We start from the raw sequence: 17,754 nt of genomic DNA, 5'->3' as shown, positions 1-17,754 counted from the left end.
GGCATAATATATTGCATACATTTAGGCAGCATATCATTTACCATTTGCTAAGCTTTATGTTAATTTGAAAAGGAGCGACAACTTGTCGTGGCATTTTGCTAAAGTTTGGCGCTAAATTTAAATGAACCGATACGGGAAAGCTGAAAGGCGAGAGTGAGGGTGTGAAGAGAGTGATGGTGAGAGGATGTGCTTTTGTAACATTTTAAAATGCCGCCGTCACAATATATACGCGTCTCACATGAGCACCCTTCCAATTTCACGTTTACTGCATTTTGTATGGGAATTTCTAATGATGTCTGCCCGCCTTTACGGATTTACGAGTAGTAAAAGCTCAGGCGGCATACACACACACTGGCGCGTCTATGCTGGAAAACCAAAAATGCCTTTTCCGATTTATGTTTATGTGAGTTTCCTAGTTACTTGCCGCTTTTATTTGCTTGCCTTTTTCATGCAACCTTCCTCGTTTATTTGTTTGTTTGTTGTTTGAAGGAAAAACTTTGACTAGCCACGGCATTGACTGACTCTTTGGAGTACTACTCCCTGCTGCTTTAGCATTTTTATCTCTGTTACAGCCCAGCAAATTTCGCCTATGCAAGCAGCTATCGAAGTATAACAAGAAGAAGGTTAAAAGTTACGACCTTTAGGAAGTTTTTTTATGTTAATTTACTACTTTACATGCACTTGAAGAAGTTCAGACGGCTTAGCAGGGCATAGTAATGGGTGTGAGGGGGTAAACTAATAACGGACCGAAGGCCGAGGGTAGTTAAATTGGTAACATTTTGAGTTCAGTGTAATTTTTCGCTGATTGAGTTTGGTTTTTAAAAGGAAGACCACGGGAATTTGAGGGAAAACTAAAAGTTATGCAAAACGAAGCATACCTATAGGCAAAGTGAGCGAATTATAAGCTAAGTAAATACTGGTAGGCCGTTTGGAGAAAAAAGCAAATATAATAATACGTAAAAAAACAAAACAAAAAACACATTTTATATAAAAAGGGATAAGTACAAGCATACTTTTGGGCAGAATTAGTAAATATTGCAGTAATCAGATAAAATTCTAAGTTGTAATAAAGAATCGAAAGAAACAAAAAACAAGAATAATTAATCCTTTTTTGTAGAAACTAAAATACAAAATAAATTTCAGTCAGTCAAAGTACTTGACCGACAATTTTTGCAGTACCATTTACGAAAAAAAAAAAATATTGAACTCTCACGTTAACAAAAAAAACTTGTCATCTTGCCACATCAGCTTTTTCTGTCGTCCCAGTGCCACGAAAGTCTCCCATCTGTTTGCCAAACCATCATTAATCTTTCATTTGCATGCCAAACGCCTATAAGTATGTCATACTGATGAGTAGAAATTGCATAAGAAAGGGAAAGTCACAAACAGACACAAGGGAACACACACATACAAGCACATAATAATTGACTACTATACGGAACACGCAATATTTATCTTTGTTAGAAGGCGTATCACTGGCGGTTGACTGACAGGAGACCACCACGCTCGAGACGTTGCCCTTCGCTGAGTTTTTTTCTTGCACGCTTGCATAATCCACACAGCATCTTCCTCGGCCTCAGTTGCAAAATCATATTTATATATTATTTTCGGTAATATTTTGTAACTGATTTAATATTCAAAACATGCGCTGACACACTAAGCGAATTTGGGCGCGTAAAATATAAAATATATGCAAATATGTAAACATAAAAGGAAATTTAATATTTTCCTTTTGCCAGCTGGTAGATACTATTGATTTATATTTAAGAATTTTGTAGCAAGCTGGCAGCATCTGTAACGAATTGTTGAAAAATAAAGCTTTGGCACAGCAATGAATATTGATTTACATGATTAGCATAATTTTAGGCGCACATGCAGCCAAATGTATGCAAATGTGTTTTGTGGCGGATTTAGTTAGACATTATCGGAGAATGTTGGTATTTTGGTTGCTGCACGAATAACAGTACGTACATACATATGTATATAGCTTGAGGTAGAGGGCAAATTTGTAAGAGGATAGCATAGGTACTACAAGTTAATGACTTATTGGTTCCTGAAAATGACTTAGTGAGACGAAGAACGTCTCGAACTCAAATACTAAAAACTTTGAAATATTTTTAATAAATTTTTAACTTAATTTTTTTTCCAAATTTTATAATTAAAAAAGGAACATTTTCGACAAAATGAAAAAAAAAAATTTTATTAAAAAAAAATCATAAACTCTGAAAATTAAAACAAAAATGTCAAAACTTTTTATATACACATAAGTATGTATATAAATGTGTATATAATATATGTATATGTTATGCTTTTAAAACAAATTTTTATAATACTTCATTAAGTCACTGAAGCTTATATAACGTATATGTATATATATTTTTTTTGCTTATTTTAACAATTATTTCAGAAAACACATTTTCGTGGCAGCTTTTAGGCGCCTTGCAGAAACAGCACTTTCAGTAAAACCCTGAAAATAAAACAAGAAAACGAACAAAGCGATTGTTTTTCATTCCACTATTTCAACCGCAAAATTCTATTTAAATGGCATATTGCTATTATTTTTTGCCTTACTGAAGTAGGCGTTACGCGCAAAGCTCCCTCAGCAAGCCTGCTCGCTCCCTATGAAGCTACACATAATTGTCCTTGCCATTGACAAACCGTTTGTCGATATCATGCGACGTTTACCGCCGACGTATAATTTAATTCAGGCGCATAAATACTCGTGCATACACACATACAAACATGAGAATAAGCCTTGTGAATTTACACAGACGCAACAACAATTCTACCTCCGACGAGGAGACAAACTAGACATTTCCGTTTACTGCAGTTTATATGTACACAAGGTATTTGTGCACTATTGTGTGCTAAAAAAGCAGACGTGAACATGGAAATATGGTTTACCGTTATTTGAAAGTAGAGTGAGGCGGGAGTGAAGTCGTATAAAACGCTGATATAAGGCAAAATCGAATTTATTGTTGAAGCAAAGCGAGCAAAAGGAAAGCATAAAATGACTGAAGTTCAAGTGCAGGTTGGTCTACGATTGGCTTCTAACCTTAAAAGTTTGCAACACCGAAAACGGTAGACAATGCAGGTAAGTGATATGGAAACATATGCTTGCGCACAAATACCAAGCCAAATAGCAAGTCCACGGTTGTGTGTTTGATAGCGTTTCAATTGAACTCGCTTGCACTTGAACAGCTGTATCGGTTACGCCTGAATTTGCGCAATAGAACAGTGATTTTGACTTGTGCTAGTCGGTTGCGGTTGTTGGGTTTCCTACGATTGCAACGGTTGGCAGGTAGAGGCATGCATGCCTTTAAGGTATTGTATGTGAGCTGAGAGCGCTTGGTTCCTAAAATTATGTTAAGAAATGTTAACTAAATGGCTTTACAGACGACTTGGAATATAATATAGGTAATTATAGCAATTGCTATGAAATATACGTCTGCATAAAATATGTATTATGAAAAAAATGTCTAAATTGCTTGCGCGCCTAAACGTATGCCACAATTTTTGTATGAAATCGCCAGTAATATATTCACGCATTTATAATTATTTTATTCCATTCATATTCTTGGTCTCTAGCGAAAACTATAATTGACCCTTGAAATTTGCATACTTTATTCACGGTTTACCCGCGCGAAAGTTAAACTCAAGCGCTGTGCCCACAATACTAAGAAAAATAAGAAAACCGCAAAAGAAAAAACGCAAGGAATAACAAGTAAATCAACGGTAAACAAGTTGGTAAGTATTGTATAAAAAATTAAGGCCACCCGGCTGCCCACAATTTCACCTGCGGGTCAATCCGAAGGTAAATAGTAAAAGTTGCAGGCCATCAGACCACAAGGGCTGCAAGAAGCGACTGTCAGATAGCAACAACAAACACACAACAACGTACAAGTGGCAGGTAATGTGTGGCAAGCAAAAACAGACCGCTTGCAGAAGGTAAAAAGCAACAATAATGTAAGCACATATAACCACAGCCGCAGTTTAAAGTGGCGCGCAGGATGGGCAGGATGTTCAGAAATGCTAAATAGCCACTTTGTGTTCGGTGCTCGCACCACAAGAACGCACACGGTAATAGCTCCTGCGGCATGACGCTGTTTGTAGTAGAATGTGCCAAAGCGAGGGAACGTAAGTTGAGGTGAGCTCAGCGGGGGAGAGCTCAAGCAAAGTGAAGTTTTTACACTTTACGTCTTTGTTAACATTTTTCATTTTACACTCCGGCTTTTTGCTTTTGTTTTCAACCATTTGTTTACTTTTTGTTTCTATTAATTTAACGTTGGTCTTTTTTTCTCTAGCTACTCTGATTTCGCTTGCGGCCAACGACCGCCCCAAATTGCTTTGCTGCCAATTTCCAAGGAAAAAAAATTAAAATACAAAGACTCGAAAAATTGAAGCAGAAATCAACGTGTGTTTTTAGCTGAAAGCAAGGTAAGACTTTTGGTTTCTTTCTGCACTTATTTGCCAATGAGTTTATATATATGTATAGTATGTAGCTCAGCTTTGTTTGGTTTTATTTAGGCTAGCTATACAACACTCATGGCTAGCGAGTCTTTCAATCTCAACAGCGAAAGTTTGATTAGAAAGTGCATAGTGCCAGAGTAAGAGCGGGGGTTGAGGTACACTGTGGAAAAAAATTTGAGCTAAATCGGGTAAATATGTATAATCATTATTAAAAAGAATTACGTCAGAAAAATACCCACTTTTGAGAAAGCTATGCTATTGGATATATTTTTTGTCACCGGCAAACTCAAGGTAGACCACATGAGTTTTTATCGTCTAATCAAATTTGACTCCGACTCCGCGAAATTCAAAATTGGTACACGTGTGAAGTTCGAACTCCTTATGTCAATTGTGTTTAGCAGCTATTTGTTTACGATGCGAGAAGTTTGCCTACCGACTTTTGGCAAGAAAAAAACTAAGCAATAAGTTTGCTTAAAACTTTGCGTCTCGAATGGAATCACGGCTGCGCAATCATCAAAAATGTTTAGAAGTAGAAACAGTTTACTTTATCAATAAAAGAAGCATTTGAGTGACAGAAGGTATTCAGTAAAGGTCTTGAAGTCATCGAAAACTTCCTTATTAGTGATAGTGACGATTATTTCTAAAGAAATAGTGCCTGAAAATCGTCTTATTGACATCTGAGAAATATCATATGACCTCAACATCTTTTGTGGATGTTTTTGGTAAATGTTTTGGGTGTTTACGGTGTCAATGACAGACTCTTGTCGAAATATCAGTATATTTTGCAAAAACGACGACGAGTAGAAGTCGAAAATGAGATTCTTGACAACGTAGGACTTTATATTGAAACTGCCTAACAATGTACATAGCTAATGGCACAACAAAAAGTAGCCAAAATGGAAAAAACCAAAATTCGTTGAAAGCACTAAAGGTAATTCCTGTCGAGACAGCGAAAATTCGTTCGAAGGCGAAGGTCTATTTTGAAGGCTATAATTAAGTTGTATGGTGTTTTTTTTTTGTTAATCGGGGTATTCATCTGTCTGATCAGATGGTACATGGGGTTGTAAGATTTGAAATTGACGTTATTTGAGTTATCCGTAATCTTCGTTGAATAGAAGGGGATAATATTATTGGTAGAGCAGGTGAGTTCATTCTTTGCTGGATTCGCAGGAACCCGCACTTTTCTTAAGAACTCGACAAAGTTTTTTTTCTCTGGATTTTGAACGATTTGCCCAGTAGTAAGAGAAAAACAAAATAAAAAATAGACAAAACATTTGATCGTTTTTTTGATTAATGAAAATTTTTTATGAAAAGTTTTCCAAATTCATGTCTTCGACGACAACGGCGAGGTGACTAAAAATGCTTCATGGTATTTAATTTTGAAAAAATTGTATTTCCAGTAGCATTCTGAAACAAAATAGTATGCTTCGAACAATTACTATATCGGAGAAAATTGAAGGTCTTTCCTTATCCCAAGAAGCTAAGAATCTCCCTTTCTAACACAAAATCTATTTTTTCAGCGATCCTTTTGAATCATAAACTGTAGACTTATAAACACTAAAAAATTGCTCACACTAAATATATATTTCGAACATTCCTCTTAAAAAAAATGAAGGCTAAGAGTTTCAGGTCCTTTCGTGTTTTTTGTTTTATTATGGTTAGTACGTTGCTTAACTTATTCTGACAATTTCTTTTGTGGAGTACAAATACGACAAGGATCACTGGACTAAATAACTCTTAATCATTTTCTATGAAAACGTCAAAAGTTTTAAAATCAATTCATTATTCGATGCACTAGACAAAGTTATATCATCGCTCAATCCAATACCAATGCATTTAGTTAAACTTGGCTTTCATTTGTATCACTTTAATTTTTTCTATCCAAAAGAAAATAAAGTATTTTTTAATTGGCATCCATTTTGAACAATAACAATCTTTGAAAACCCTTTATTAGCATGTAACATCTGCTTAAAAGTTATATTTCAGCTGCTCTCAATAATTTCTCACAGTGTATATTAGACAAGCACAAAAAAAATCACCGCCAACATCAATGTCAGGTTCAAATGCAGGCCAAACGCTGAGGGGATGCACACCCGCCTCGAGGTGGTAGATTTTCAGCCACACTACGACTACAGATGCAACAAACCAACAACAAGAGCACATGAATGTGTACGCTTATACCTAATCGGAAAGCACACGCCAGCCCAACTCAGTTACTCATCTTGAATTTCATCCCCCACCACCGTCGTGCAACATTGCCACTCTACGCCAACAATAGCCAGTTGTTGTAATAGCATTTTGACACTCATATTACAGTCATTCATAACCCACTACACATTCCAGCTACAGCTATAACTACGAGTGCGTACGCGGGTAGAGTTGGCCGACAGCACCCCCAGAAGTATGCAACGAAATTTAATTTCAACGACAGCAAACAGTGAACAGCATCAAAAACCACTACTACAACCAACAAGTCGAACCACCTGCACTCCCTGCCACTTTGAGATCAGCAGCATCTCCAATTTCACACACATACACACATACAATTTCGAAAAATTTGCCTGATTTTGCCACAAATGACGCGCAGCTGCCAGCTGACGAAATTTCATTGTTAGATTTTTTCAAAATTTCACTCTTTGTTGTTGTGCAAATGTGTCTGGCGCTTTATGGAGTGAAACGAAACGAAAACTTTGTAAAACAACAACAACACTGTCAGTTTTCAAGTGCAACGCAGTGTGTGTGCGCGCTCAAAAAGAGTGAATACAAAAGCAAACCGGCATCCGTGCAAGCCTTCAAGGTGAAAAACAAATTCATTCATATGCTCTCGCACTCTCCGATGAGTTGTTACTATTGGAGAGCGCTCTCACTGGGTAAAATGAGTAAGTTTTGAGGGAGGTGAGCTCAAGGTCTCCAAAAAATGTCAATGCCGCCCAGGAATTTGTTATAGGAAGTCGCATACAAAAGCAACAACAATGAGTTCAAGTATTTGTTTCGAATTCCAGCATTTAAGTCACGTGCTTTGCTTGCTTAACGATAAAAAAGAAGCAAACATAAGGCTGTGCAGGCCATACTCGCATGTCAACATTTTACAGAGAGCGTGTTTTTCTGTAAGTGTGAGTTGGTTATAAATTGAAATTAGAGTGTGGTATTGCAAGATTCTTTGTGTGAAAGATTTGGGTTTAGATTTTGGGATTTGCCTACTTTCTTTTGGTTTAAAAATATTATTTAAAAATATTTTTTTCTTAAAAATTTTCAGCGGAAATAATATGGTGCAGTGAGAACTTAGTAAATGCTATACTCAAAGTGCCTTCCAGTTATAACTTTTCTGGGTTTAAAAGAAGAGGACTTGCTGTAATCTTAAATTCATGAAGAATTTCATTACGAGCTATGGACATTTCAGGACTTTGAGGGTAAAACTTTTAGCGTTCTGTTCTACTTTATTCATGTATTATCACGCTTTAGATATGGTCCAAAAAGACAAAAGGGGTTATAGTACATTTGGTATATTAATAAATTTGTAAATCTTTCTAACCAAAAAATAATTTAGGTTATTTTACTCGTACATATTCGTACAACGAACGGAGTATACTAAGTTTTCCTCGAAAATTGTAACCCCCAAAAGGAAAGGTCGGCCGGACAAATCGATTACGCTACCAGAATTATATCCATATCGTCAGTTAGCCTAAGCATTCCACACAAAGACGTTGACACTGCGTTCAAATGAGGCTCTACTTACGAATACATCAAAAAAGTCCACCAAATAGTAACTTTGGATGACCGTAAAGTGAAGTTGATCGGAATAGCAGATACTCTAACTTATCTCTCTCTTTTTACCAAAAACAGCTACGAGTTGATGATTCGGAGCAGTGTTTGGAGGTGTTAAATCGTAATAAACTCGAGTTTTTCTGTCGAATCAATATTCCTCCGAGTATACCACACACGACGAATCCAATCTAAAGCGTGGAAAAACGTAACAGTCATCTCTCAAGGTTATGGCTTCTGTATGTTGAGATGCGCATGGAACAATTTTTATTGTCTAACTTGAAAATGGAATAAACACAGCGTTATTACACTGTTCGAAGAACAAAATTCCCAAAAATTGGCAAGCATTTAAAGAAATAGAAAGTGCTGCTTTACCAAAAATCTATGAATTGGGCTTCTAATTGCTCCCTCATCCACCGTATTCTCCAGAATAGACCCCCAGAAACTAACTATTTCCTGTTCTGAGATCTGAAAAGAATGCTCGCTGCGAAGAAATCTTCGTCGAATGAAGAGATGATCGCCGAAACTGAGGCTTATTTTGAAGCAAAGGACAAATTGTACAACAAAATTAGTATCGAAAAGTTGGAGGGAGGTCGCTATAATCAGTCTATCAGCCTTTAAGGGAAGTATTTTGAAAAGAAAACAAATTTTGCCAAAAAATGTATTTTACTTTAGTAACTCGGTGACTTTCCTAGTGACTGGTATACCGAACAGGTAATTTTGCATCTAGAAGGTAACGTTGGAGACCCTATAAAGTATATAAATCATATGCTTGATGAGCTGAGTCGATTAAAGCATGCCCTCCGCCTGTCCGTCTGTATATACGCGAACTAGGAATTTTTGAGATATGGACCTAAATTGCAAACTACCTGTTTTTCCTAATAAACTGCTCATTTCTCAGAACGAACAATATCTTACCACTTTAGCCTATAGCTGCCCCACAAACTGATCGGTCGAAATCAAGTCCTTCTTGGAAGAAATTTTATACTTGAAACAATTTCTTTTTACCAAAATTGGAATGTCTTATTGTTCAAGGCAATGCCAGTTGTTGTAGTCAATTATTAGACTATCAACCATAATACGTGTAGAGTGCATTTGCTAATAGACTCAATTAAGGCCAATCTGAAACTTTTGATATTATACAATTCAAACCCATAAATAATAAAAGTTTATTTCTCACACACTTTGAATAACAAATTAACTCACCAATATTGCCAGACTTTCGAATTATTTAATATCATTCTAAAATGTTCATTGTCATTCCATAAATGATGAGTTAATTACGCAAGCGAACTAATTAAAGCACTTGTAAACATAAATTTTTGCTTATTGCGCACAAATTAAAGACATTAAAACTTTACCGAATATTAAGAAATAACAAATCTTCCACACCGCTTACTCCACTCTTTCGAAAACAGCAAAGTTTCATCTAATCTAATTTAAGCATGAAAGTTTCGCAGTATCAAAGGCAATAAAAATTTCATATCCCGCACAATAAATGTCAAGCAGCGTCACACTGCGTAGGTGCTGGGGCGAATTAGATAGGCGAAAACAGAGGAAGAGACGGTTAAGATTACTAGATAATAGCGCAGAGCTTGGGTGATGGTGGCAAGGCAAATGGCAAGCGCGACAAACAACAAGCATTTAAAATTCCTCAACAACGTTTCATTAGCCTGTCAAATTGCGCCAATGGGGAATTGAAAGCGAGCGTTTGGCGCGAAAGAGTGGCTTTTAAGAACGGGCTGTTTTCCATTCGCGCGTTGCGGATGGAAATGTGTTTTTGTTTTGCATGCTTTCCACTTATTTATTTCGAGTTGCAGCATGGCGATGCGTAAGTGCGAAATTTATTCATAGAAGTTAGAGGCTATGTTCAGCAAAAGCAACCGTTCGAGCATATTGGGAATGGTAGCAAGAAACAGCGTGTTTTTGTTATACCGTTAGTTATGTTTTTCTTATTCACTTAATGAAACAGTTCGTGCAATAACATATATTATATGTACTATAGTATAGCACAGCTTATAAATAGCAATTTTTAGTTCAAAAAATTATAAAAAAATATATGTTCCAACAAAAATGTAATTAATGTCGAAACATAAAGAAATATCGGCATCGAGTAAATTCCTAAAATATCTTGATATGGTAAGCATGTAGTCTTATTCAATCGTGAAGGAATTGCGTTTGATATCGCAAATCAGAGCGTAGAGAAAGAATTGGAGCTTGAAGAGAATATTGAATGTTGAAACTATCCTTCTTCTATTTAGCCGAGTTAACAACAGGGCGCCAGTCGTTTCTCCCTTTCGCAATGTGGTCCTTTTCCACATGGTCTTTCCAACGGAGGTCTTCTTTGGTACTATCCTACTGAATGTTTTATATACACTACTTTACTTAGAAGTACTCTGAGTAGTCAAGGCAGGAATTGTCCTTGAACTTCATCCTCTGACCTGCATTGCCTAGAATCTTTTTTAAGCCATAAAGGAATCACACACTCGTTTTTTAATTAATGTAAATAATGTTGAAATGTTACAGAACCCATACATCACTCAGCAACGATTAGAAACGTCAACCCAATTTTTATATTGCAACTGGTATGTACATATATATCAATAAGCAATAATCTGAACACCTATAATAATTATATTTTACCAGCTGATCAAATTTGACCCGGACTGGTCCATATATACTTCCCGCGCAAACTGAACCGATACATTTTTTTCTTAGATTAGTACAAGTATTCAGTGAAGGTCGTGAAGTAAACTGAAACTGGCCACTTTCTGAAGGAAAATTTGAACAGTGCTCGAAAACCGTCGCATTGGCATAAGAAAGATAGCAGATGATCTCCATATCGACTTTACACATTTTACTTAATTTTTAATTAAATTCGGGGCTTTCGTTCTGGTAATTTAGAATTTTCGATTTACACTGATGGAATAATGTCTCTAGCGGAAAAATGGCAAAAAGTGGTGGACCAAGATGGTACATAATTGCTTGTTTATTTATTATAATATAAATTGTATAAATAAAAAAAAATAAGTTGAAAATTGATTAAAAATACGAAAAGACTTTTTCGACTTTCCAATGTTATATAAAAAATCTGCAAATCATACAGTCAGCTTTATTTTCATATCTTACGGCCCTGTTGGTTACGTCAAACTTTGGTGTATATCTAATATATATAAATTTTTTCAGAAAATGGAAAGCTTTGTTAGAAAGTGTTTTTTATTGCACAAAATATTTATTTCACGAAATATAACCATCCTCTTACTCCTTTATATCCTTATGAATTTAAAACCCTGTCTTGGCAAGTTGACTTCTCCATTGCACCAGTTTAACCAGATGGCATTTGGTCGCGTGCCACCAGCTCAACGAAGAAAGGGACTTGTCATTGGCATTAAGAAGAGCAATTTATTTTACGCAAAAAAAAACACAACAAAAACAAATTAGAATAAGAGTTGTCAATTTGTGTTAATTACGAGAGGCCCGCTGAGACTTAAGAACATAGTGTAGTTTTTGCTCTTATTATTCCTTTTTTTCTTGTTTGTTTTTTCCCTTTAGTGAGCTGCGTACAATAATTTTAAAAGACTTAAGTATAATAGCTACAACTATTTCTGCTGTTTTACTAAAGTCTCTTCACATTTTCATTACCATTTCCACTTGATATTGTTGTTTTAGTTTCGCTCTACGCGGAAGTAGGAAATAAAATATTATACACAATCACGCTAAGCGCGCGTTTACACTTCAACTTGCAAGGACAAGTGGGTGCACACACGCTCAGTCACATACATATACGTATGAGCTTCTGCATTAAATCACACACACACACACACACACATACCCACAACAACCGTTTATATCTAAACAAATAGCTTAATATGAAACGAGTCGGTTTTTATATGAAAACAAACACTTACCTGTATCGTTTCCTGGGCGGAGTACTTCCGGTTGTAGTCGACATGATGATGGTGCGGCATTTTCGCTCGAACACTTTGCGCTTTTTAACGCGCCGCTAGATGACGGTGGGAAAATTGCTTGCTGCTTTACGGCAATTTCTGCGCTACATGCATAGCGTACACCTATACATATGTACAGGTGTAAATATGTATGTGTTTACTCCTTCACTTTGCTTTCGCTTAGCCTGATTGATTGCTGGCTAATGTCTTATTGTTGTTGGCTCGTACATTTTGCTAACAAATATATACCGTTAACTTTTACGCGCAGCTAATAAAGAGCTTTGCGTTGATTGCAATCTTATATTGTTGCCAGTTTCACTTAAGCGGTAATTGACGGGTTAATTTATCACATGAGAGGTGTATGCAAAGTGCTCTATTGGTGGTAGAGTTCTGAAAGTTGAAAAGAAAGGTAAGTTGTGAAAAATCTTGTTTAGAACTTATGTTTATAAGAAAAATGTGAACTTACGCTACTATAATCATACAAAAATCATTTTTCTTTCAGAAGAGCAAAACCTAAGAATATATTGCCTTGTACTCCCTACATATTTAGTATATGTATGTATATCTGGTACTCTCTGATCCACACCAAGCATGCAGCTGGTGTCTAGCGGCATATAGCACCAATCGGTGGCTCTGGCTATCGCTTATCTGCTCACAAACCATCGAAGGAGGCATGTGAGAGAAGGACTTGCTGAAAGAGAGGGTCGGTGAGTTTTTTGACATGTGCAGCGTAGCTTTCGCGGAGTATTGGCGCAGGAGTACAATGTCTAGAACTTCCAATCACCTTTAAGAGACTTTAGACTTCCTGATCACTACAGCGTGGTTCAGGTGGAAGTAGCTGCCATAAAGGTAGCAGTAAATCTACTGCTCCGGAGCACACTCTACTTCAAAGTGATGACTAACAAATCCGATAGTAGGACAGTGATATTTGTCTACAATTCCCTTCCAAGTCTAGTGAAAATATGTCTAAGCTCTTCTTCTCTTGTATTGAGTTATTTAAAGATCAGAATACAAAGATTAGTGTCTGCCCAAGGCCGAAATAGAGGAAACTGTAAAGCTGATGAGCACGTTAGGACAGATTCTCCAGTCTCAATCAATGCAGAATAGAAACGGGTAGGGGCTACGTTGGCTTCTTGTGGTTCACTACTGGACTGACCAGACCAGTTCAGTAAAAGTTGGTTAACTACCAAAAGCTGTGCAATCACAAAGTATTTCTGGCCAAGAGTAAATCGTAAGAGGTGTAGGGAACTCTTTACTCTCAGGAAGGCCCACCTTTCAATGCTTGTAAGAGTTCTAACTGAACACTGTTCGATCGAGATTCACACAGTTCGATTGAACAACCATGCCGCACTGAGGAATGAGCCATCTAACCCAACCAACCGTTGTACTTTCAATGTATCCTTTCGTATACAAGTTGGAACTTTTTGCCCAATATGTATTACAACGTTTCTCAGAACAGAATCTTTCATAAAAGAATAGGATTGCATATATTTATATAATTTAGCCTTGATAGAATAAGTAGATATTAAAGAAACATTATCTTCCAGAATGATTAGGCTAGGTACGAATGCTGATCTTTGCGATGTAGACTATACCTCAACTGATATCGGTCCTTTGTAAAACCAACAGCTTTAAAGCTTTAATCTAATCTATTTATCGGAGAGTTCATCACAAATCTTTGGAAAGTCTAAAAATGAATCCAAGTAGCAAATTATTGACTGAGTTGCTAAAATGACGTCTTTCGATCTTAGTCTTGTGAAAGGTGAATAGTCTGGAAGAAAGTATTGAGGTGATTCTATTTCGCCATCTCCTAAATAACATCAATAATTGGTGCTCTCCACTTGGATGCTTAATATCTGACTCTTTAACTCCACAAGCAAGGCAAGATGAATCTTGTTAAAAGGAGGGATTTCTATGGATTTCTTGTTTAGGCTACAAGGACCTGGTAACTGGACAATCTCTAGAGTTTGTTTAGCTGTCATAGATTTCCCGCGAATCCCAGCTGTTCGATAGCAAGACACATGAAGACAGATAGCAAGAAAGTATCGCGTGAAAATAGCGGAGAGCTTACCCATTCCTAGTCCGGCCAAATTTATTAGCGAAAACGTTTTATTGTAGGTTCCTTTAATATTTTATATTTGTGCAAGTTCTATTATAAAATAGCTCGATAAGTCTTTGACTATGTATAAACATTAGCGCTAGGAGAGTGAACTAGTAGAAATACTACTGTGATCAAATTGAAAGGTGAATTTTGTTATATTTTTAAAATCTTTATTTATTCTTCCAAACCTATTTGATCTCCTTCAGAGTAATTCCCGTCCGCAGCAATATACTTATGGCAACGAATTTTCCAGTCATTAAAGCACTTGGAAAAATCCTCCGTCGGATGACCATCAGAGCCTTCTTCGATTCAGCTTTCATATCCTCAATTGAGTCAAACGGTGTCCTCGGAGTGGTCTTTTGAGTTTGCTGAACAGCCAGAAGTCACACAGGGCCAAAACAAGCGAAAACGGTGGGTATTTGTTGAATTTTTGGCGAAATTATCACGAATATCAATGCAGTATGAAATGCACTATGAAAACAAAAGTTTTCGGCCCACATTTTTGGCTCCTTGAGGCGAACAGCTTCACGTAAACGGCGCAAATCGCTCAAATAGTATTCCTTGTTGACTGTTTGGCCCGTCGGAAGGCATTCATAATGCCCCACACTACGGTAATCCAAGGAAAACTGTCAACATGACCTTGATTTTTAAGTGACTTTGACGTGGATTGACCGGTTATTTCGGGATCGTAAGCGTAGATCCAAGTCTCATCTCCAGTTATGATGCGTTTCATTACGTTTTGATAGTCAGAAAGCATTGTTCCACAGTTGTTAACACGCCGGTCTTTTTCGAAAAAATTGAGTGTTTTTGGAACCATTCGAGATTTCACTCTTCTCAAGCCCATTTCCTCTTTCAAAATCGGCTGCACCGATCCAAATGATATGCCCAACCTATCAGCAATGTCTCTAATACTTAATCGACGATTTTCAAGCACCATTTCTTTGACTTGCTTGAGGTGGTTTTCAACAGTCGTTTCAGGCCAATTTGACACCACATTTTTCCCAACACCTTTCAATTTGATCACAGTAGTATAATAATATCCTTTAGCAGCCTCTTCTTTATCCTAAAACATATTTTGCCAAAATACTGTAGGTTTATGTTGAAACCAAAAATTGGTTCATACCAAAGCAGAGACTGTAGAATGAATCTTTGATGTGACAGCAAAACTGCATTGATTTTGTTCCTCACTTTTTAATGAACTTCATAGATAGAGCTTTCCAAATCACGGCTCAAACAGCACACAAACTGTCCTCATAAGTTATACATAGAACTTTTCAAGATAGTATTCGTAAAAGGCAATTTCAGTCGTCTTTTTTGTCAGTGATGAAGGGGATTTAATCTTTGTTTCATAACATCAAGGTTAGTTTTAGAAGAGTAATAGGTATCAATCAGGACCAAAGATCGGTTATTCAAATTAAAATTTATGAAAAAAAACAAATTTTAATACATAGAATTATCTTAAACAGTTAATTCTCTGGATTACATGTAAAAAATATAAGAACAAAAATTAAAAAAAAAAATGTAAATCAGAAATTTAATTAATTTACAATATTAAATTATAAGCAAACCGCCAACCCTCTCTTAACCTAAATCCATACTACAATCCGCCAGCTTATCGTCTCATATCATTTGATGCGCGACAAGCAATTTGAAAACGCATCGGCATACAATACGGGCGCCTTCGTCTGTCTTCGCCTTATTCAACCTAAAGCCCCTCGTATACACACAGACATTCAAAAAAGTGTGTTGGCTTGCATATCTCCATCATTATAACGCTAAAATGCGCAACGCTGACACTTTGCGCGCACAAAACGGAATTTGTAAGTATCCGTGCTAGTGTGTTGGTGTATGTGCGTGTGTAAGGCGACCCGCATGAATTATTACCAACGTCCTGTATTGTCCTTTGCTATTCGCGAACACTCAGCGTTTTGCTTACTTTGCACTCGCTAGCAATTCGCGTTGATAATTCCCCAAAGCAAGCTGTCAACATGGGGTTACCAGCTTTGGATTACCATCAGGATTTGAATGTCAATTTGTAGAGGTTGAAATGATACGAGTATCTTTAGTAGTGTTTCGCAGATTCTGCGGTTTAAAACTGAGCGAAAAGCGATCAATTTATTAATTTTTTTACTTCAATTTAAATTGAATCGTTATTTTGAAGAAGAATTTATTTTTTTTTAAGATCTCTAATTTGTCTGGTTACTCTTTTACCACCACCATAAATCTTTTCAAACAAATTAGGCTTTACATGAGACTAATTAATGTGATACAAAAGTGTATATAAAATTTACCAAGGAAAATATATATTTACATAAAAATTAAGGTTATTCGGAATAAGTGCGGCCTAACTTAGCTGAAGCTTTAGTTTGTATCTATATATGCCTATGTACATCTTCTTAAATATTTATCTCCGTATGTATCATAGTGTCTTTTCATTTCTTTTATCTTCATTTGGCAGATTTTTGTCAAGACAGGCTGTGCGTCTCATTTCACTCACCCTACCATCTCCCCAGCCATGCGATTGCCAAGATGAAATGGCAACGGAATTTTGCTATTTTGTTGTGAAAATACGTGCTTGGACTAAATTTATCACTTATTGCGATCCCCAAAGGTTCATTGTCATGAGCTACAAAGTTTCTTTTTTATACATTTCTTAAATTTCTGCTGCGCTTAGTTTTCATAAAGTTTACTATTTGCGTTAAGAAGGAATTTGAAGGAAATTAAAGTTTTGAACTAATTGCGAAGAAACGAAAGTTAAAAAGATATGTGGAAGAGGATATTCGGTAAAAATTATATACATTTTGTTTCTTAAAGTTATAATATGAGGAGTAAAAAATATAAAGTCATAAAATGATAAAAAGAGAAGTCTAGTTGTGGGTGTTTTAAAAGTGAGTTTAGCTTTGTAAGTCTCGCTATCCACGTTTTGCTAATTTATTACAAATTTACTTTTCCCATTTTAATATATATATTTCCACATAATATACTCTATTACTTAGAATATATTGCCTACAAAGTCAATGGTTACCTCGCGTGCGCTTAGCAGGCGTTGCTTGACAACCAATCTCTACGCGACTGTCTTCTGGACTAGATTACAGCGTAGGAGATCAACTGACGCGAGTTCCCTTTGCCACATTTAATGGAGTTCTCACAAGCCATTGTCCAGTAACCATTTTGCTACATGAATAAAAATCCAGGCGGACACAAATTGGCAAAGTTGTATGAAAGAAGGTGAGGTGGAAATATCCACGTCAGTTCTCGTTCATTTTCCAGCTTTTGCAAGACAGAAGTTGAAACGTCTCGGCAAACTTGCCTCTGGCGAAACAGGAGGCATATCTGAAACTGACATTAGTCACATCGACAAGTCAGAGTTCGAAACGTTTCGGAAATCTTACCTCTGGTGAATCAGGGGATATATCCGAAACTGACTTTGGTCACATCAACAAATTTAAGTTCGGCTCAAAGCGCTTCGTCGAT

At 36.5% G+C, this 17,754-nt stretch overlaps 1 protein-coding gene across 1 annotated transcript in view; it reads right to left on the bottom strand.

Annotated features, from left to right (window-relative positions):
- Positions 1-17,754, bottom strand: part of LOC120767342 (protein sickie) — a 460,987-nt gene that overhangs the window by 421,686 nt on the left and 21,547 nt on the right. The window contains exon 2 of the mRNA XM_040093298.1: positions 12,141-12,569. Within this exon, the coding sequence (XP_039949232.1) occupies positions 12,141-12,200 (60 nt within the window). The 5' untranslated portion in view covers positions 12,201-12,569. The remainder of the gene's footprint in view (positions 1-12,140; positions 12,570-17,754) is intronic.

This window comes from Bactrocera tryoni, chromosome 2 (assembly GCF_016617805.1).
Source record: "Bactrocera tryoni isolate S06 chromosome 2, CSIRO_BtryS06_freeze2, whole genome shotgun sequence".
NCBI lineage: Eukaryota > Metazoa > Arthropoda > Insecta > Diptera > Tephritidae > Bactrocera > Bactrocera tryoni.
The sequence above is the reverse complement of the archived record's forward strand: the minus strand, read 5'-3'. Positions and strand labels throughout refer to the sequence as shown.